At 37.7% G+C, this 19,022-nt stretch overlaps 1 protein-coding gene across 2 annotated transcripts in view; it reads right to left on the bottom strand.

Annotated features, from left to right (window-relative positions):
* The window catches only part of BIRC6 (baculoviral IAP repeat containing 6), a 188,101-nt gene that overhangs the window by 30,510 nt on the left and 138,569 nt on the right, over positions 1 to 19,022 (bottom strand). For both annotated transcript variants that reach the window (XM_054728248.1, XM_054728250.1), the window contains exons 54-62: positions 18,186 to 18,407; positions 16,215 to 16,995; positions 14,477 to 14,620; positions 13,909 to 14,038; positions 9,645 to 9,776; positions 8,196 to 8,363; positions 7,015 to 7,188; positions 5,745 to 5,941; positions 3,941 to 4,241 (exon numbers count right to left, since the gene is read on the bottom strand). In XM_054728248.1, the coding sequence (XP_054584223.1) occupies positions 3,941 to 4,241; positions 5,745 to 5,941; positions 7,015 to 7,188; positions 8,196 to 8,363; positions 9,645 to 9,776; positions 13,909 to 14,038; positions 14,477 to 14,620; positions 16,215 to 16,995; positions 18,186 to 18,407 (2,249 nt within the window). The remainder of the gene's footprint in view (positions 1 to 3,940; positions 4,242 to 5,744; positions 5,942 to 7,014; positions 7,189 to 8,195; positions 8,364 to 9,644; positions 9,777 to 13,908; positions 14,039 to 14,476; positions 14,621 to 16,214; positions 16,996 to 18,185; positions 18,408 to 19,022) is intronic.

Raw genomic sequence — 19,022 nt, 5'->3', positions numbered from 1 at the left:
CTTTAAAATAACCAAAATGTACAAATTTTCTAATTTAATAGTCATTAACTGGAGAATTAGAGGCAAACCAAATGAAAATCTACTTGCCAGGCTACTACCCTTACTGGGATTTTTCTTTGTTTCTTTCTATTAAAATTACCAGCCCACTGGAAATAATCACCATAGTTTTCTGTTATTAATCATACACACACACACACACACACACACACACACACACACACACACTAGAGTCCCGATGCATGAAATTCGTGCAAGAGTAGCCTTCGCAGCCCCAGCTGCCTCAGCCCTCACAGCTCCGTCTGCCTCACGGCCCTGCAACCCCGCCCCCCACCCACTGGTCATTCCAGAAGGTCGTTCCAGAAGGTCGCTCTGCCGTCCAGTCTAATTAGCATATTAGCTCTTTATTATATAGGATAGTCCTAATATACAAAAACCCAGAGTCCATCACGTCAAAAACAACCAGAGGGACAACCAAATGCCAGGCTGCACACAGCAGGCTCGGGTGGGCGAGGACTGGCGAGGGGGCTGAGCCTTTTTCTCTCCGAGAGGTCAGCAGTTCAGCCCACTTGCCAGTAGCCTGGGACGGCTGATGATCAGCCCCGCCTCTCTAATCAGGCCTGGAGATAGGCCTGGAGACAATGATTGGCATAGAAACCGACCAATCAGAACCAAATCTGGGTGAACTGAGAAGGCAGAACCTAAGGTCAGGGCTGAGGAGGGGTTTTAAGAGCAACAGCTGTTTGGTGTAAGGTGTAAGAAAGTGGTTCAATATTTAATGACCAGTTTGGCACTATAGTGCATATGGCTGGCTATCAGTTCAGATATGGGGATTATGTATTTTTGTCTGCCAAGAGCATCTCCTCCTACTGAAAAAGGCTCCCCTTCCCCATTTAAGCAATCCTATCCTATATAATCTATCTATACTAATAAAAGGGTAATATGCTAATTAGACCGGGCAACCAGCCATCTTCCAGATAAAGCCATGGTGATGGGGGCCAAGGCAGACGCAGTTAAGGGCGATCAGGTCAGCAGGGGAGATCAGTTAGGGGCGAGATCAGGCCAGCAGGGGAGGGCAGTTAGGGGCAATCAAGCAGAGGCAGTTAGTGGTAATCAGGCAGGCAGGCAGGTGAGTGGTTAGGAGCCAGTGGTCCCAGATTGCGAGAGGGATGTCTGATTGGAGAGGGTGCAGGCTCAGCTGAGGGAACCCCCCCCCCAGCTCCAACATGTACGAATTTCGTGCACCGGGCCACTAGTCAATATATATAAAAGCCTAAGCAACTGTTAGGACTGGATGACCGGCCAGTAGCTATGACGCGCACTGACCACCAGGGAGCAGATGCTCAACACAGGAGCTACCCCTGGTGGTCAGTGCACTTCCACAGCCAACCTCCCGCGGCCAGCCAACTTCCCCCGTTCCCTTCCCCTGGCCAGTCTGCCCCAATTGGCCCTGATCGCTGGCCAGGCCGAGGGACATCACCCATGCACGAATTCGTGCACCAGGCCTCTAGTTATATTATAAAACACATTATTATATATTGTTATTTTCCTTATTTGTTCACTTTAATCTAAATATTGCTGCCAAATTCACTTTTAAAAAATTTTCATCACATCACTTCTTTATTTAATGTTAATAATAAATCTTCATTGCTTTTTAGAATAAAATCTTTATAAGGCTTTCCATGATTTGTTATGCAAATTTTCAAGAGCTATCTTATCAGTTTTCATATACAAGGTATCCCCCAAAAATGTATATATACACTTTGAATCATTATAAAGGGAGTGTTTCTTAAAATACATTTCATTTTCATAATTGAGCTGTCAGCTGTTCAAGTGTGTATACATTTGGGGGGTGGGGGGGGGGAATACCCTGTATTCTGAGAATACAAATACCGCTCACACCATTTTTTCTTTCTAAAATAACTCTCTTCAAACCTCAATTCACTATCCTTCATGGCTCCACTAAATCCTGCTATGCCACTTTATTCACATCACTGGGTAGTGAAAATATCATCTCACACCTGAGGGACTCCATAATGCTATAGCTCTCTCAATGCTTTTTTACTTTATTTTTTTGAGAGAAATATTGATTGATTGCCTCACACACACACCCTACTGGGAATTGAGTCTACAACCTGCACATGTGCCTTGACCAGGAATCAAACTAGCAACCTATCAGTGCACTGGATGATGGACAGCCAACTTAGCCACACTGGCCAGGGATCTCAAGGCTTTTATAACTTGTGAGATCTGTATATTTACACACATTCCTCATTGCTATTACTGGAGGACACTAGCTACTTGAAGGTAGGGTATAAATACCAGCTTCATCTTTAAATCCCTCCAATGATGCCCAGCAATTTTATAAGCACTCAGTAAATACCTTTCGAATGAATGAATGTAATTATTTTATTTAAAGATTTCTTACAGAATAATAGACAAACATGTAAATCGACCATACCTTCGCTACGGCCATAGCCAATCAGAGTGAGTATGCAAATTAACCCAAAAATATGGCAGTTAATTTGCATACATAGGAGCCCAGCGCCTGTGTCCCAGGAACATCCTGGCACCCAGGTCACTGTGAGGTAAGGCCGCGTGGGCCCAGAGCAGCCTGGGAAGGGCCTGAGCCAGGGGGCTCCTGGGCAGGGCCAAGCCTGCAATCAGAATGAGGGGGCAGGAGCGGAGCCTGCCATCGATCGCAGGGAGCTGGGGGTCCACTCCTGCCCAAGGCCGAAAGCCTCCGCTGGCAGAGGCATTCAACCTTGGACAGGAGCGGAGCCTGTGACGGATTGCAGGGAGCTGGGGGTCCACTCTGTGCAATCAATCGCAGGGAGCTGGGGGTCCGCTCCTGCAATGGATTGCAGGGAGCTGGGGGTCCCCTGCCCAAGGCAGAAATCCTCAGCCAGAGGCTTTCGGCCTGGGCAGGGGCAGAGCCAGTGATCAGAGGGAGCTGGAAGGCCTGGGCAGAGCCCAGCCTGCGATTGGTGTGAACTACAGAGGAAACACCTTTTCTGACTGCACATTGGCTAAACTCCCTGTGTGCCACTGGTAATATTCTTAGTAACTTGGGTAATAAGAATCCAAAAAGGTGATCTAGGGTTTTTTCCACCACACTTCTGGAGAAAAAAACAAAGGTCCGCTGCTGGAGGGCTAAGAAATGTCATATCCTGCCTTAGCTGGTTTGACTCAGTGGATAATGCCTCGGCCTGCCGACAGCAGGGTCTGGGTTCCATTCTGATCAAGGGCATGTACCTAGGTTGCAGGCTCCTCCCTGGCTGGGGCCCAGATCAGGACTCATGCAGGAGGCAACCAATCAAAGTGTTCCTCTCACTTTGATGTTTCTCTCTGTCTTTCCCTTTCTATTCCACATTCTCTAAAAGTCAATGGAAACATATCCTCAGGTGAGGATAAAAAAAAATAAAGAAATGCATATTCTATGAAAGACACATTTTGAAAATGCCTAAAGAAAGTTGTCATTTTTTCTTGGTGAAAGGACTGAAGTCCGTGTTGATGAAAACACCTTGGTGGCTGTGGTGACTGGCAGTGGCTGCAGCAGCGGGATGATGGGGCTGGTGCCTTCCCCTGATCAGCCCGGTTGCCTCCCACAAAGGGAGGCCAGACTCGGCTTGGGCCTGCTCCCCATGGGATGTCAGTAGGACATCCCCTGAGGGCTCCCAGTATGTGAAAGGGGGCAGGTTGGGCTGGGGGACCCCCCAAACCCCAGTGCACGAATTTCATGCACCGGGCCCCTAGTATTATAAATAAAATGAAGATTTTAAAAAAAGATTTATTATATCTATTATTGGAACTAAGTTGCCAACAACAAATCATGTAATAGCTTAACTTTGAAAGTAATAAATGATGACTACTAGGTAATGATCTGAATAACTTTTAAACAACCCACCTATGTTAAATTTCATTAATAACACTAAACACTTACTTCCTTCTCCATCATCTGTCACTCCCAATACCAATCGAAGAAGGCACTGAGCATGTTTTCTCTCTTTTAGTAGCACTTCAGCATAGCCCGGAAGACGAAGAAATAATCCAAAAGCAGCCAAAGAATGGGCCGGTATAGGAGACATGGTCTGTACTGCTGACTTGATAGGTGGAGGTTCAGCGGCAATGGTTTCTGGTGCTTCATAAACTAATTCTCCTGATTGTTCAATTGTCACCCATTCAAACTGATCACTATCCTTTGGCTTTTCCTGAGTGGTGGATGTTACAACTGGGGTACTCACCTAAAGAAAAAATAAATCTTTGTTTGGCTATTTGCATGTTTCAACACCAGGTTCAAATTAATCACTTGATTTCAAATTATCTCCTTAAAATATAGAAATATAAGATCTAGAGAAATATAAGATCAATAAAGGTATTTTTCTTTTTTGTTTAATTAAAAACTTCCAAACATTGAGGAGTTACATGGTATTTTAAGTATGGTGGTGTCTGCCATGTATCTCAAATTTAAAATTTCTATTAAATCCTTTTTAATTAAGTTAAGTAGACAGATTCTTTGAGACTATTTAAACATCTTATTTCTCACCAAACTTTGATCTATTACAACTAGTATTTTTATAATTCTTGCCTAAAACAATAATTACTACAGTGGTTGTCAAGTGGTGATTTTCTAAATCTTTCCTTCTACATTTATTAGTTGGTACTGAACTGTAAACATTCCTTCTTCCCCATCTATTCATTTATTCACTTATTTACTAATGTATATACCAATATAGATTCTGTTATCCTATAGGTTATAATACTCTATTATTTTATTCGATGCCCAAGTAGAATCAGATCTGGTCAGTGGGATCCCGTTAAAGCAGGTTTCTGTATCTAGACTGATCTTGTATATTCCCTACCCCAATCGTAGAATTTTTCCAAGGAGCCCAAGAACTGATAATGTGAACTTAATCAGAAGTAGGATCTTTTCAGATGTAATCAAGTTAAAATGAGGTCATACTGGATTAGAGTAGACCCTAAATCCAATGACAGTTATCCTAAGCCACCAGAGAGCATGGTTCTGTTAACACTTGATTTCAAACTTACAGCTTCTTAAATCATAAGAGAAAAATCTCCACGGTATAAGCCACCCTGTTTGTGATAATTTGTTACAGCAGCTCTAGGAAACTGAAGCAGGCACATATAATACACTAAGTACACGATATTAGAGAGAATCATTTTCCCACCTAATTCAACAAAGAGCTTTATATTTATAACTTTCTTTATATGTACCACACTCCCCCCCCCCATTAATAAAAGAATAACAGCAATATTAATGAACAGGTGAAGATGTTAAAATAATGTTTTATAAACCACCTAAAACATAAATGGTACCTAAAAGAAAAAAAATTTAAACCAAAAGACAATGTATTTGGACATAAGCATATACTACTTTACTCTCCCATTTGCAGTAAGATCCAGAAATTAATATCACACCTAAAGCATCATAGAAACAAAAATGTTACAGTGTGACACCATAAAATCAAGGTAAATGCTATAGTGTAATGAGTTTGGCAAATATGTTCAGTCTTCAACATTTCTTCAGTACCACCTAATTAACATAAAGATTTGTACAATACTCAAAGACTAAGTTAAAGAGTAATTCCAAAAGGTAATTATAAATTAATTATATATATATATATTTCTTAATAAAACTGAGAAAAGAACTAGTAAATGAAAAGCCAAACAAAAGAACAAAGGGCTTTGTCATGGAATGATATACTCAATTAGGAATCTTATCTTACCTGTTGAATTACTTCTGGATATAGCATGGGTAGTCTTTCTGCAATAAGAGCCAGTCCACCCATTCCTGCAAAAACTTGTAATGGTGACTGAATGGGACAGGTTTCAAGTAAAGATTCATCCAATATCCCATCCATACATTCATCACTTGGAGTGAGAGCCTCATCTTCTGGACAGCTACCAAGTAAATCTCCATGATCTAGATTTAAAAAATAGGTAAGAAAGAATCTGTTTCTTTAGTACTCTTTTATTTACAAAGCAGATGTCATCTCCCTATTAAAAAAAAAAAAAAAGCATACATAGCTTAAGTTTTTCAGTTATAGCTACATTAAGGCTAGATGCTATAAAAAATGTTTAAATGACTTCTGAAGTTGCCTCCTATAGTCTTGCTACAAAGTATGACCCAGAGATCAGTATCAATGGCATCGTCTAAATAAGTTAGAGACTCACAGCAAATAGTAATATGTTGAGGTCTAAGGCATTCAAATAGGAAAAAAATGAATAATAATAGACTTCTTACTGAAAACTAAAAATTATGCCATACTGGTTTAGCTTTAAATCACTCCCAAAGCAAAATCAAAAGGTTAGTATGTTCACAATAACAAGGTCAAATAAGCATTAAGAAAGACAAATTATTTTGGGCTAAAAAAAAAAAAAAAAGGAGCTAAAATTCAGTAAAGAATACAAAAGGCTAATAACAATTAAATATTGAACTTTAATCATGGGAAAAACTGAAGTTAAAATAAGATTATACCATATGCACACTATGAATATCATTGCTCAAATGGCATTTATAGAACAATCAGAATTTTTCAACAACTGGGGAAAAAATCAATTTTGTTCTAACCATAAGAAAAAAATAGGCAATAAAAATGCACGTTTAAAAATATTTAATGGAAAATAAGTAAAAATAAAACTAAGAAAATGTCTGATCCCACTTCTTGTTTGAGGGAAAATATATTTATCAGCATAAAATACGACTTTATCTAAATTATCAGTAAATTGAATCCTGAATTGAAATTCTCACATTAATTATAAATAATTCACATGGTTCATGCAGAAATAAAGTTTGAAATTAAAGCACAGGTGCTTATAAAATAAGTGATACTATACAAGGTATTAAGATTAATTTCCCATGGAAATAATGGCAATTTTTTTATATTTACAAATAACTGTCATAAAGAAAAATATCTTTATGTTAATGTAAGAAAAAAAAAGGCAAGCCTCCTCAGATTACAGACTGTACTTTTTAAAGGACTATCATACACATACCTTTCTCAGGGTGTAGTCTTTTAAAGGAATCTGTTTTTGACAGACTTGGGTCTGTGATAACTCTTGATCCCAATTTAACAGTCAGATCTATTGAGCGGTAACCTTGAGGAAGTTTTCGGTCATATAGGAGAGTTAAAAGTTGAGCAAGCGTCATTTCAGCAGGCAACGGCTGGCCTATAAATGACATTACTAAGTTAAGTCTAAATTCCAAGTGGGATACATTTACTAGATTCACCTTACTCATTTACTTAATAAAGTTTGATTCTGACACTAAATTCAAAACAATTTAAAATCAACCCTTACAAAGTTTACAAAAATTAAAATCTGTTTCTGACATGTGTAAACAATAAATAATGTTTATAGAAAGTGTTAATTAGTTACTAACCAATCTCACTAAGATCTTCTGAGCCACAGCAAATAGAAACAAACAAAAAACACAGACATTCCTATAAATGTGTGGTTGGCAAAGCTTTTCTATTAAAGGCCAAATAATAAATATTTCACTCTATGAAGGCCATAGGTCTTTGCTGCAACTAACTCTACCATTCTAGCATGAAAACAGCTATGGACAATACATAAGTAAATGGGGTTAGCTATATATTTCAATTACAAATATTTTTATAAAAAGAGGCTTCCCATTCACCAGCCATAGTTTGGTGACCTCTGCTATAAACAGCCAGGTAAAGCTAAGAAGGAAAACCCATTTAAATTAGTTGGAAATTTGATTTGTAACAATACATTACAAAAATGAAGACAAAGTGGGTTATCACTTTGACCAATAGAAAGTATATTGGTCAAAGAATATGTTTTAGCTGGGGAGGAAATACTGCTTAATTATCAATGATACATCTAAGGCTTTTACTACTAGAACTAATTATTAAAAAGTTACCTCACCACACTTCCTATATAACTTGTGAACTCTCTAAAATATTAATTTTAGTGATTATATTATGGCAAATCAACAGTAAAATTTAGAAAGTACAGCATAAGTATGCAACATAATACAGTAGTGTTAAAAAGGATATGGTCTCACTTCTCTTGGAACTGCATAGACAAAGTCAGTAATTCATTTATCTCATCAATAGCACTGAATTAAAGATGATTCTGGTGAGTACACATCTGATTTATATAGTCATAAGATTATTAAAATTTCTTAAATGTCTTATCATTGTGAACATTACCTGCCAAAAGCTTGTGGAACAGATGAAACACTGGGACAGTAATTATTTTGCTGGCATTGTCTGCTGCTGAGGAAGCACTTCCTATTTTATCGGGCATTGCTCTCCCTCTCCTGGATGGTGGACGCGGTGGTGTAGCCGACACGGCACGTTTAGATTGAGATTTCAGCCCTAGAAGTAAAGCATCAGTAAAATTGTATACAGCCAATACACTAATGAAGTAAAAGTGTATTTCTACAATATTTTAATAAAGCACCACATTCCTAACCAATGCAAAAAGATATGTTTCTTCTAATTTAACATCTGATCTCCTGATTCTATTTGTTCACCACGAATACATTGGGCTGCATTTGTAAATATTTTCCAAAAAAATAAAAAATATTGTCAACTACTATATTCTATGAGGTAGAGGTACAGATGGCTGTCCATTTACTACTATAAAGTAGTTTCATGCAAATATGTGCAGGAAATCTTATGTTCTTAATTTTTATCTGATGGAATAGATAAACCAATATAGAGGTCTACTATTTGAGGAGTAAAGTGGACTTTGTCTTTTGAACTAAAATCGTCACACCTATGTCAAGGAATATATGCTCCCAAATTACAAGTTATCTTGGCCATTTTTCTTCCTGTACCTAAGGGCAAAAACTCATTTTTCAACCAATTTTCTTTCAATTATTTTTTTTCTAATTTTATGTTAAGTAATGAACACAATATCATAAATAAAACCTGATAAATACTTTTTCAAATCACTTTTGCTTTTTTTTTTTAAAGAGGGAAGTTACACAAAAATCCCTTAACACAGTAGATTTGTAAGAGTATAATTCTCTATATACTATCAAGTTGAAATGCAATATGCAAACTATTCACACAAGCTCAATACTTGATGACATATTATAATCTTTGGACATAAAATAAGTTTCACTGCCAAAGAATAACAGATTTCCAGTATAATAGTTTTATATTTAGTATTAAGACATCATTATAAGTCAGCTTTTTGCATTAATACTCCTTTATTACATGAACTTCCTAGAAATATAAATTGTTATATTGCATAGAAACACAAACAAAATCTATACTAATAAAAGAGAAATATGCAAATTGACCATCCCTCCGCTGTGCCCACCAGCCAATCAGAGTAAGTATGCAAAAAAAAAACAAAAAAAAAAGAGGGTGGTTAATTTGCATACACAGGCACAGAGTGAAGACTGAAGACAGCATAGAAGGAAGCCAAGCGCTGCAGAAACGAGCAAAGCTGCAGAGAAGGGAGCAAGGCAGCGGAGATGGGAGGGAGCGAGGCAGCAGACTCGGTGGGCTTCGCTCCCTTCTCTGCTTTGCTACAACCACAGGAAGCCCTATTCTTGCAGGAATCGGCCCGATGAGGCCCTATTCTTGCAGGAATCTTCCTGCAACGGGCCTCTAGTCAAGATTATAAAAAAACAGAAAGCTTACCTGAAGCAACAACAACACTATAATTGTCCTGAAAGCCATTTTCTGCCTTAACTTTTTCTTTCTCTTCATGGTTTTTCTTTTCTTTATCATCTTTTTGTTCACTAATTAGTTTGGCAGTGATACTTGGTGTATCTGTGAGAAAATATTATATTATGTAAAATACAATGCTTTTCAAAGTCACTAAGAAGGGAAAGGATAAATATCTCACGTTAAGATTATATAACATTATATTATCACTAATTGTCGGTAAATGGATTTAGGACAAATATTTTAAGACAAAGTCTGGAATTCACCACTGTTCTTTTTTTCACCACTGTTCTTAAATCAGCATACTTAAAATCCAATCTCAAGAAAATATTACATATTACTTCTAAAGGCAAGAAAACCATTACCATGAAAATCTGCTTTATTTTAGGTATACTTCAATCAGCTTGCCACCTAAATCTAATCTGTTCCTTATAACATGCTTATCAAGAAAAAATTATTTTCAAAATAAGGAAACAGGCTTAGCAAGGTTGCTGAAAACCTATAAAGGGTAAATACAAAATTCAAGCTCTAAATACATCCTAAAGCATTAGACTTCTAGTTAGTCTAAAAATGGAGTATAAAGGAAAAAATTTCATTCAGAGATTTGTTTTGCTATTTTTATTTAGTTAGAAAATTTACATAGCAAAGTAATATGTTTTAATAGTACTTTAACATGAAATCTAAGTACTTTTATAGGTAGTTATTACTCTCCGAATTAATATTTTCTTTCCTTACTTTAGAATATGGGATGATGTTGGAAATCATTAAAATAATGGAGGCCATATAATGATGTGATTTAGTCTTTAAGAAATCCAAAAAGCTTGATGAACTTTTCTCATATTAGAAATATTTTTCACTAAGTGAATATGATTAATATAAATTTCCGTTTTACTTTTCTAACTTAACACAATTATGATCCAATGATTTATTATATAATGTCTCAGAAAAGTGAAATGATCATATGATAAAACATAATCTTTTGTATTAAACCCCTATTTTACAGCTTTCTTTAAGTATCTGAAAATGTCCCAGTGATCTCAATTTTTAGATTCTCCCTAACTAGATTGTTTTTAAATAGTTTCTGCTTTTGTGAAATTAAAAAATTTTGTAAACACTATTAACTAATAAATACAATAAAACAATACATTTAAATTACATACAAAAACAACCAAGAAACCCAAAATGGCAAAAATAGTTACACAAGTCAGGGTAAAATATATACTAATAAAAGAGAAACATGCAAAATTGACCATCACTCTGATACGCCCACCAGCCAATCAGGAAGAAATATGCAAATTAGAAGGCCAAATATGGCGGCCGCCCAGCTGCTCCAGGCGTGGAGTGGCCGGACAGGACGCCTGTTATGAGAGGGAGGGTGGGCGTGAAGGGATCTACAGGAGCGGCACTCCAGCCGCAGCAAAGACGAAGACGGCAGAGTCCGGCCTGAGTCTCAGCAAAGACAGCAGACTCCGGCCGGAACGAAGGCCTTGGTCCCGGGTGCTGGAGGAAAACTGGTGCTAGAAACCAGGGGAAGGAAGACCTATTGCACGAATCTCTTTGTGCAACAGGCCTCTAGTATTTAAATAAAAATTTAAAAAATCAACACAATTAACTCCTTGCATAGTCAGGTAGGAAACATGTAAAGATCATTAGTTAATAAGAATTTATATAGCGTTACCACAATAAAGCAATAAAAAAATATCACTAAGAGGTTTGTTCAACTTTCTCTTTAAAATTGTTCTGGTTTGCATTTCCACCCTGGCAAAGATAAAATAACAAAGATGAGATTTATTCTCCCACCTGAAATAACTAGAAATTAAGAAAATACATGAAATAATAGTTTTCACACCCTAGGAATCAGGAAGGCAGGACAGTGATACAGGGTGAGTGAACTCGTATGCTGTGAGCCCAGGATTACTCCAGCTTATTGCCTGGAGAGTTTCCCAGGCCATGGCTCAGCACAACCCAGATGTCACCTCACGTGAGGTTAGAGAGATGTAAACTATATACACACAGGTAAACACTAGTGTATCATAAAATATACTGTTTAAAGATCAAAGATCATAAACACACTTTCACAGGACCAATAAACTATTAGAGGTTAAATTCAACATTTTTTTAAAATGTTTTCTCAACATGACTCTCTGTTGAAGTTTTTACTAAGATGTAGTGTTTTCAAAATAATCACTTTATTTTTAAACATATTTTTAAATATGTTTTTATTGATTTTTTTAAATTATTAATGGAGGCCCATGAAATTTGTGCACGAGTAGGGTCCCTAGGCCTGGCCAGTAATCAGGGCCAATCGGGGCCTTCCAGCTGCCGGTTTGGGACTCCCTTCGTTCCGCGCCACCCCAATGGTCAGCATACATCATAGCGAGTGATCGGTCTCCTTATCGAACTTCCGTGGGGATAATTTGCATATTAGGCTTTTATATATAGAGATTTTTTTTTTTTAATCTTCACCTGACGATATTTTTCTATTGATTTTTAGAGAGAATGGCAGAGAGAGGGGAAGACAGAGAGAAATATCAATGTGAGAGAAATACATTGATTGGTTGCCTCATGCATGCATCCCAGCCAGGGTCAGAGGTGAGGAGGAGCCTGCAACCAAGGTACTGTAGCAAAATCACTATATCTTAAAAATTTTTAGGTAATAAATGGAACTTATCTGTAATAATAATAGAATATGATATTTTATTTTATATTTTATTTATTTTTTAATTAGAGAGAGAGAGAGACAGAAGGAAGAAAGAGAGAGAGATGGGTTGCCTCCAACCTGGGCATGTGCCCTGACTGGAAATCAAACTGGCCACCTGTTAGTGTATGGGACAATACTCTAACCATTTTATAAAACAGCATTCTTTTATAGCAAAGATAAATCAAAAATGTTAAATTTCCAATTACATCGAAATGTAATTATTTTCCCATTATCAAGTTAAACATATGAAATCTCAATAAGTGAATTTTAGTACTCTTCCCTACTTCCCTCCTTAATTTAATTAATTTCTCTTCATTATATAGGGACATTTCCAGGACTTTTTCAGAAAAACATTTATAAAGTCTAATTTTCAGAAAAGTAGCTGCAACAGATAAGGAAGATAGCCTATCTAATAAAAGAGTAATATGCAAATTGACCGTACTTAGGCTACACCCACAAGCCATGCCTTCCAGCCAATCAGGAGCAAGTATGCAAATTAACCCAACCAAGATGGCTGCAGCCATGGAACAAGCAGGAGGCTGGGTTTCCCTGGCAATGGAGGAAGCCAAGCTTCTTGCACACCCTGGCCGGCCCTGGACTCCATTCCAAAAAAGAGTGGAGTGCTTCCATCGCCGGGGGCAACCCAAGCCTCCTGCTCTCTCCAGCTCCATGGCTCACATTGTCCCATACACTAAAAGGTGGCCAGTTTGATTCCCACATGGGGCTCACGAGCCGCAGTTTGCCGACCACTGGTATAAACACATGCTTATATTTACATTACAATGTAAAAAGTTACGTTTCCAGCTTTTTTTTATTCTGACAACATATATAATAAGATCATAAATACTTTCAAGGGCAGAATATGTGTCTTGCTCATTATTACATCCTAGTACAAACTACTGTGCTTACAAATAGCATGAATTCATTTACTGATTAGGATTGGTGATAAACTCAAACCATCCATAGTTAATTTGCATTCTTACATCAAAAACTAAGTTTTTAGTAGTTACTAAATGTTGTTTAAAAGCACTATGTGAGCTTTTGAAATACAGGTAAGAAACCAAGGGGAAAAGTTATGTCTTCTTTCTTCACTAACTATTAGAAACAATTAGGTCACCAATCAATTCTACCTTATTTTCATCTTCTGAACACTCATTCATTCCATAGATTTAATAAATTTTTATTACTGTCATCCACGCTAGTACTGTGGAATTAACTTACTATAAAACAGCCAGAAGGCTTATTGTGAGAAAATTCTATCAATGGCTACCCACAGCTTGTCTACATATCCAACAACCCCATCTGTCATTGCTACACATAACACACATCACACCAAAAGAAATATAGGTGCTAACTTGTATTATACATTTTTTCTTCAGCTACTTACTCATGCCTCATAAAGTGAAGATATCTTGACCTTTTCTAGCCGTTTAATGTTTGTTGCGTAAATGAAGGCAGTAAAATAAACAGTAATAAAAGTAATAAAATTCCAAATACATCTAACATAAAGTTAAAGAAAACTTAAGTCTGACTTACCTGACACCCTGTCAAGAACTTCTGATAATGTTGTTGACACTGGCAAGTGAAGTGTCCGGAACTTGTGGCCTGCTCCATACATTGGATGCTGGATGACATGGCTAGTAGCATTAATTCTACCTTTGTATAGCTGAAAATTAATTCAAAATAAATAAAATGTGGTTTTTTGAAATAAATATCATTTTTAAAATTTCAAAAGCATAAAATAAAAATTCAACAATGCATATAAAATATAAAGGGCTTGTTTAATGTGTTTCTTTAAATGTGGCATATTTACCTGCCATGATTTGTAGGTCAAGTTTTGCATTAGCATTATTGTACCTAATATTATGTTACTTTTTCCCAAATCAAAATAGACTATTCTACTAATGTATAATTAGGTTATTCTAGGTAGAAAGTGTTTATCTCAAAGAGATTTTTAGGCCCTATCATGAAGTATTCAAGTTTTTCTAATTTCACTTTACTTTCTTAGAAATTAGAATGTAGAAATCACTGCAAACTCTGATGTGAAATTATAAAATATCTTTACAAACAGCTAATCACTAAAATTTAATTGTTAAATACTCACTGGACAGGGAGACTGTAGAAACATTGTCACTTTCTCATCCTCTAGCATCAACTGCAAAAACAATCTACGTACAAACCCTGAAATGTTCCCCGATGTAGGAAGGTTTCCTCTTTGAGGAGATGCCTGAAACAGTTCACAGAGAACCTGGCAAGACAAGAGATATAAAGTTAAATGCAGTGTTTATTTGCAGCTTTGTATTTTAACTGAAAAAAGAAAACTAAGAGTGTGAATTAACAAGTACCTTTCAATATATTATATTAGTAATTAAAGAATATATTATTTCATCTTAAAGTACATGAATACAGAAGTAGATAAGAAGTGCAACAAAAATTTCTGTGGATAAGAGAAATTACTACTGTAGAGTTTTCAAATAATAAATACCCAGCACAACCAACTTACTGTTAACTTTGGTCAATATCTATGTGGTTACAATATAATCCTATCTTATATAATAGAAGCCTAATATGCAAATCAACCGAATAGTGGAACAACTGATGGAATGACTGGTCACTATGACGCGCACTGACCACCAGGGGGCAGACGCTCAACGCAGGAGCTGCCCCCAGCCCCGAGGTCCCAGGCCAGCCAAGGCAGGTGCGAGCGGGGGCACCGCCAGTCGCCCCACAGATCAGCCCTGATCGCCGGCCTGGCTTAGGGACCCTACCTGTGCACAAATTTCGTGCCCTGGGTTGTTAGTATCCTAACTAATAAAGAAGGAATATGCTAATTGAACGTCACACCCTCACAAAGATGGTGGCACCCGCAGCCAATATGGAGTGAACATGCTAATTGACTGCCGTGCCCTGAAAGACGGCGGCGCCTACAGCCACAAGATGGCGGAGCCCAGTCCCCTCAGCCCCGCCAGGGCGGCAGGCAGGTCCAGCCGCTCCTCACGCCTGCCTCCAGAGTCTCCCCCGTGCCCGTCCCCTCAGCCCTCCAGCCCCCCAGGACCGGCCTGAGGCGCAGGCAAGCCATGGATGTCTGCTTCCCAGCCACCCAGGGCCAACCTGGGGAGAAAGCAAGCCTCGGATGGCGGTTGCCCAGGCAGTGGCAGCAGCAGAGTTGTGATAGGGGTGTTGCCTTCCCCCGATCGCCGGGTCGCCTCCTGCCCCTCAGGGCTCTCAGACTATGAGAGGGGGCAGGCCGGGCTGAGGAACACCTCCCCCCCTCCAGTGCATGAATTTTCATGCACCGGGCCTCCAGTAATAAAATAATCCTTTATAGTTTAAAAGTGACTTGTCAGGTGTCTCCTATGTTAAACCTACTCTAATGTCTTCTTCATGCGAAGCAAACCAATAATTGTAACAATCCGGTTACAACAAAACGCAATGCCTTAGTGCAGATGAGGCACTCAATGACCATCTTCAAGTGGTCAATCCTGTTCCAGCAGCTAAAGTGTTTTTTGGGGGGTCTGGTCTTTATATTTGGGGAGTTCTTAAAAAGGAGAGCACAATGTATTGCTAGAATTTGTGATTTTGCCCACTATCTCATCAAAAAGATTAACTGATATATGTGACAGTTGAGGGGAGGAAGGAGAAGATATCGGTAATGTGTTGTTGTTTTTTCCAGACCTGTATTTTAATTATGGTTTAAATTCAGACATTAAACATACCCAATCCCAAACTTTACCACAATCTAGTCTTATAAAATACATGCCCCTTTCTTAACTAATTTCACTAGTACTATTTGACAACATATTAAAATAACCTAAAACATAAGCCAGATTTTCCACTCCTACCTGTGCCATCAGCTTTTGATTATTAGGGTGGCATGAAATGCACTGCAGGAAGAATGCCACCGTTGCATTCTCAATTGCTGTCCTCTGTTGAGCAGTCAATCCTGCTGTAGTAGCTGAAGAAAGAGAAGCTGATCTTGCACTGCTCTGTTGTGCACCTAAATTATGTCCTCCAGAAGTGGACCCAGAGTGACACAATAAAAACAGAAGTGCTGTCCATAGTGGATTGACTTCTGAACCACCAAGCCAGTCTTTCATAACATGGCTACTGCCAACTTCTGTCAAAAACCTAAGAATAGGAGCAACCAGGTCTGCTGTGATAGGCATCTTATTGCATTGTTGTGGAACGTGATGCCGCCTGAGTTTGTCCTGGAATGCATCTATTGACTGAGCAATGCTTTCCGAATAAGAAATGTGGCTAAAGCAGAAACTAGCCAGACTCCTCACAAGAAGAGATGGCAAACCTGAGTCCAATAATTGTTTGATAGCTTCTGGAGATTGAGAAGAGGAAGCAAGAGTTGCTAAGTGTGATTCAGTTAGTGCAAGAGGAGCTTGTGCGTTTTTAGAGTCATCTGTTAAAGATGAACTAAGATCTTGCTTTTTGCTGTCATCTGTCATAGATAGTCTGTGGTGACACTGCATTGGAGGAGGTGTAATTCCCATCCAGCCCATCAGCAAAGAAAAATAACTTGGGTGTACGTGGCACATTGAGCAAAGTAGACTGTCAACAGCTTTTTTCAAAACCATATTGCAGGGAAGAGACATGGACCAATTAAAGAGTAACCTAGGGGAATAAAAGACACCAAGTTAACAATGTGTATGTATATATACATATTAATATATATTCTTATACTTATTCCAAATATTTCTACTAGAGATCAATCTAAACTCTAATGAAAACTATATTGTTTATTTGACATAAATATTATCACATGATAAGATTTCAGAAAGATGGCTTATAATATACATTACGTATTTAGGTAAACTGGAAGGTAGAACAAAAGTATAAAATGAGTAGAGAAAACCAAGAGATCTATATAAAAATTAGAGTCCCAGTGCAAGAATTTGTGCATCGGTGGGGTCCCTTGGCCTAGCCTGCGGGATTGGGCCGAAACCAGCTCTCTGACATCCCCTGAGGGGTCCTGGATTGAGAGAGGATGCAGGCCAGGCCGAGGGACCCCACTGGTGCACGATCAGAGGGAGGCGGGAGGTTGACCATTCTCTGTGTGATCTCAAAAAAGTGACATTAAAAAAACAAGGAAATTGTTTACCAAGAAAATTTGACATGATTGATGGCTTAAATACATGTTTGCAAATCAAAAATTATTAGTGACTCTCACTAATAAATCACAGATTATACCAACTGGTAGGGGCAAATATGACAATGACCAATTCCAAGACAAAAGCCCAACCTTTTATCAGTCATGGGACTCTTCAAAAGGAAATATAATATTCTGCTAAGACTTAGGAGTTGTCAGGCAGTAAGCTCAACAATGCATTAGCTGAGTATGATGAAGAAAAGTGGGTAGTGGAAACTACTTATCAAAAGAACAATCGTTAACAGGCTTCTAAAATTTAGTAATAAAAACAGTTAATCATAAAACCCTTCTGACATAGAAAGTCTTTCAAAATTTCTAGCTATACTATTTTTCCACAGTTACACATTAAAGATAAAAGAATCTGATGAGTAAATGTGCAAATAAGATAAACACTATGAAATGTAGGGAGCATATATATTAAACATTCTACTTTTAGGTTGGAAAAACAGGCAATGACATTAATAGATCTTCTTAAAACATGAAGATAAATTAAATTTTTGTAACATTTCATTTCAAAATTGTACCTAACTATATTTACCCACTAATAATTTCAAAGTATTAATTTTATCCCAATAAGCATATAAAATACCATTTCAAGTGAAAACCAAAGCCATTTAGTACTGGAGGGGAAAAGAATTTCACAAATCATACTCACTCAAAGAGGTCTCGGTCCAACAGTGCTGGTAAATCATACTCTACAAGGAGTTCGTAACTGTGCCAGAGAATTGCTGCTACACAGTGCAAATGAGAAGGAGATGGCATTAGAAGACCATATTCTATTGCTGAAGAGGTAGGGCACATGTAGCTCATTCTGCCACTTCTCTTCATAGCAGCCACTCTTGCAGAATCACTGACCCATTTTAACAAGGCCTGAATTCTTAAAAGAAGAAAATGAAATTCAAATAACTACTTATATCATAACTGACATTTAATATGGATAAATATCACCATTTTCTGAAAGAAATATATTTATAAGAAAAACATACTAACTGTTCTCATGAGTTTTAATATAAAATAGAAGGGGAAAGGAATTATATAAGCAACAAGGATATAAGTAGTTCTAATTTTCCAATAACCTTTCCAATCTCAACCGATGAAAATGTTTGCGATAACAACAATAATTCAACAAATAAACATTAATTCCTACCTGATTTATAAAATATATATAACTAGAATTACAGTACATACAACTTAACAAACACTATCTGTTCTAAATTTTCTCTCACAACAAATCCATACAACCTAGAGGAATAATCTGGGGCTAATTCTTCATTGTGCAGAATCACATGCGATATAACCTGTTTCATAAATCTTGCTCCCATCCATTAATACTAGTAGCAGCCACTCACCCTCCTTCATTCTGAAAACAGAATATAAGCCCAACATATGTCCTTTTGTAAGTGCTCCTCTATTCTCAATCCCCTGGAGCTGGGGACCACTAACTGAGAGTAAAAGAATGATTAAAGCAATAGTGATTTGAAGTTTAAGAAAC

Source organism: Eptesicus fuscus, chromosome 16 (genome assembly GCF_027574615.1).
Source record: "Eptesicus fuscus isolate TK198812 chromosome 16, DD_ASM_mEF_20220401, whole genome shotgun sequence".
Taxonomy (NCBI): domain Eukaryota; kingdom Metazoa; phylum Chordata; class Mammalia; order Chiroptera; family Vespertilionidae; genus Eptesicus; species Eptesicus fuscus.
The sequence above is the reverse complement of the archived record's forward strand: the minus strand, read 5'-3'. Positions and strand labels throughout refer to the sequence as shown.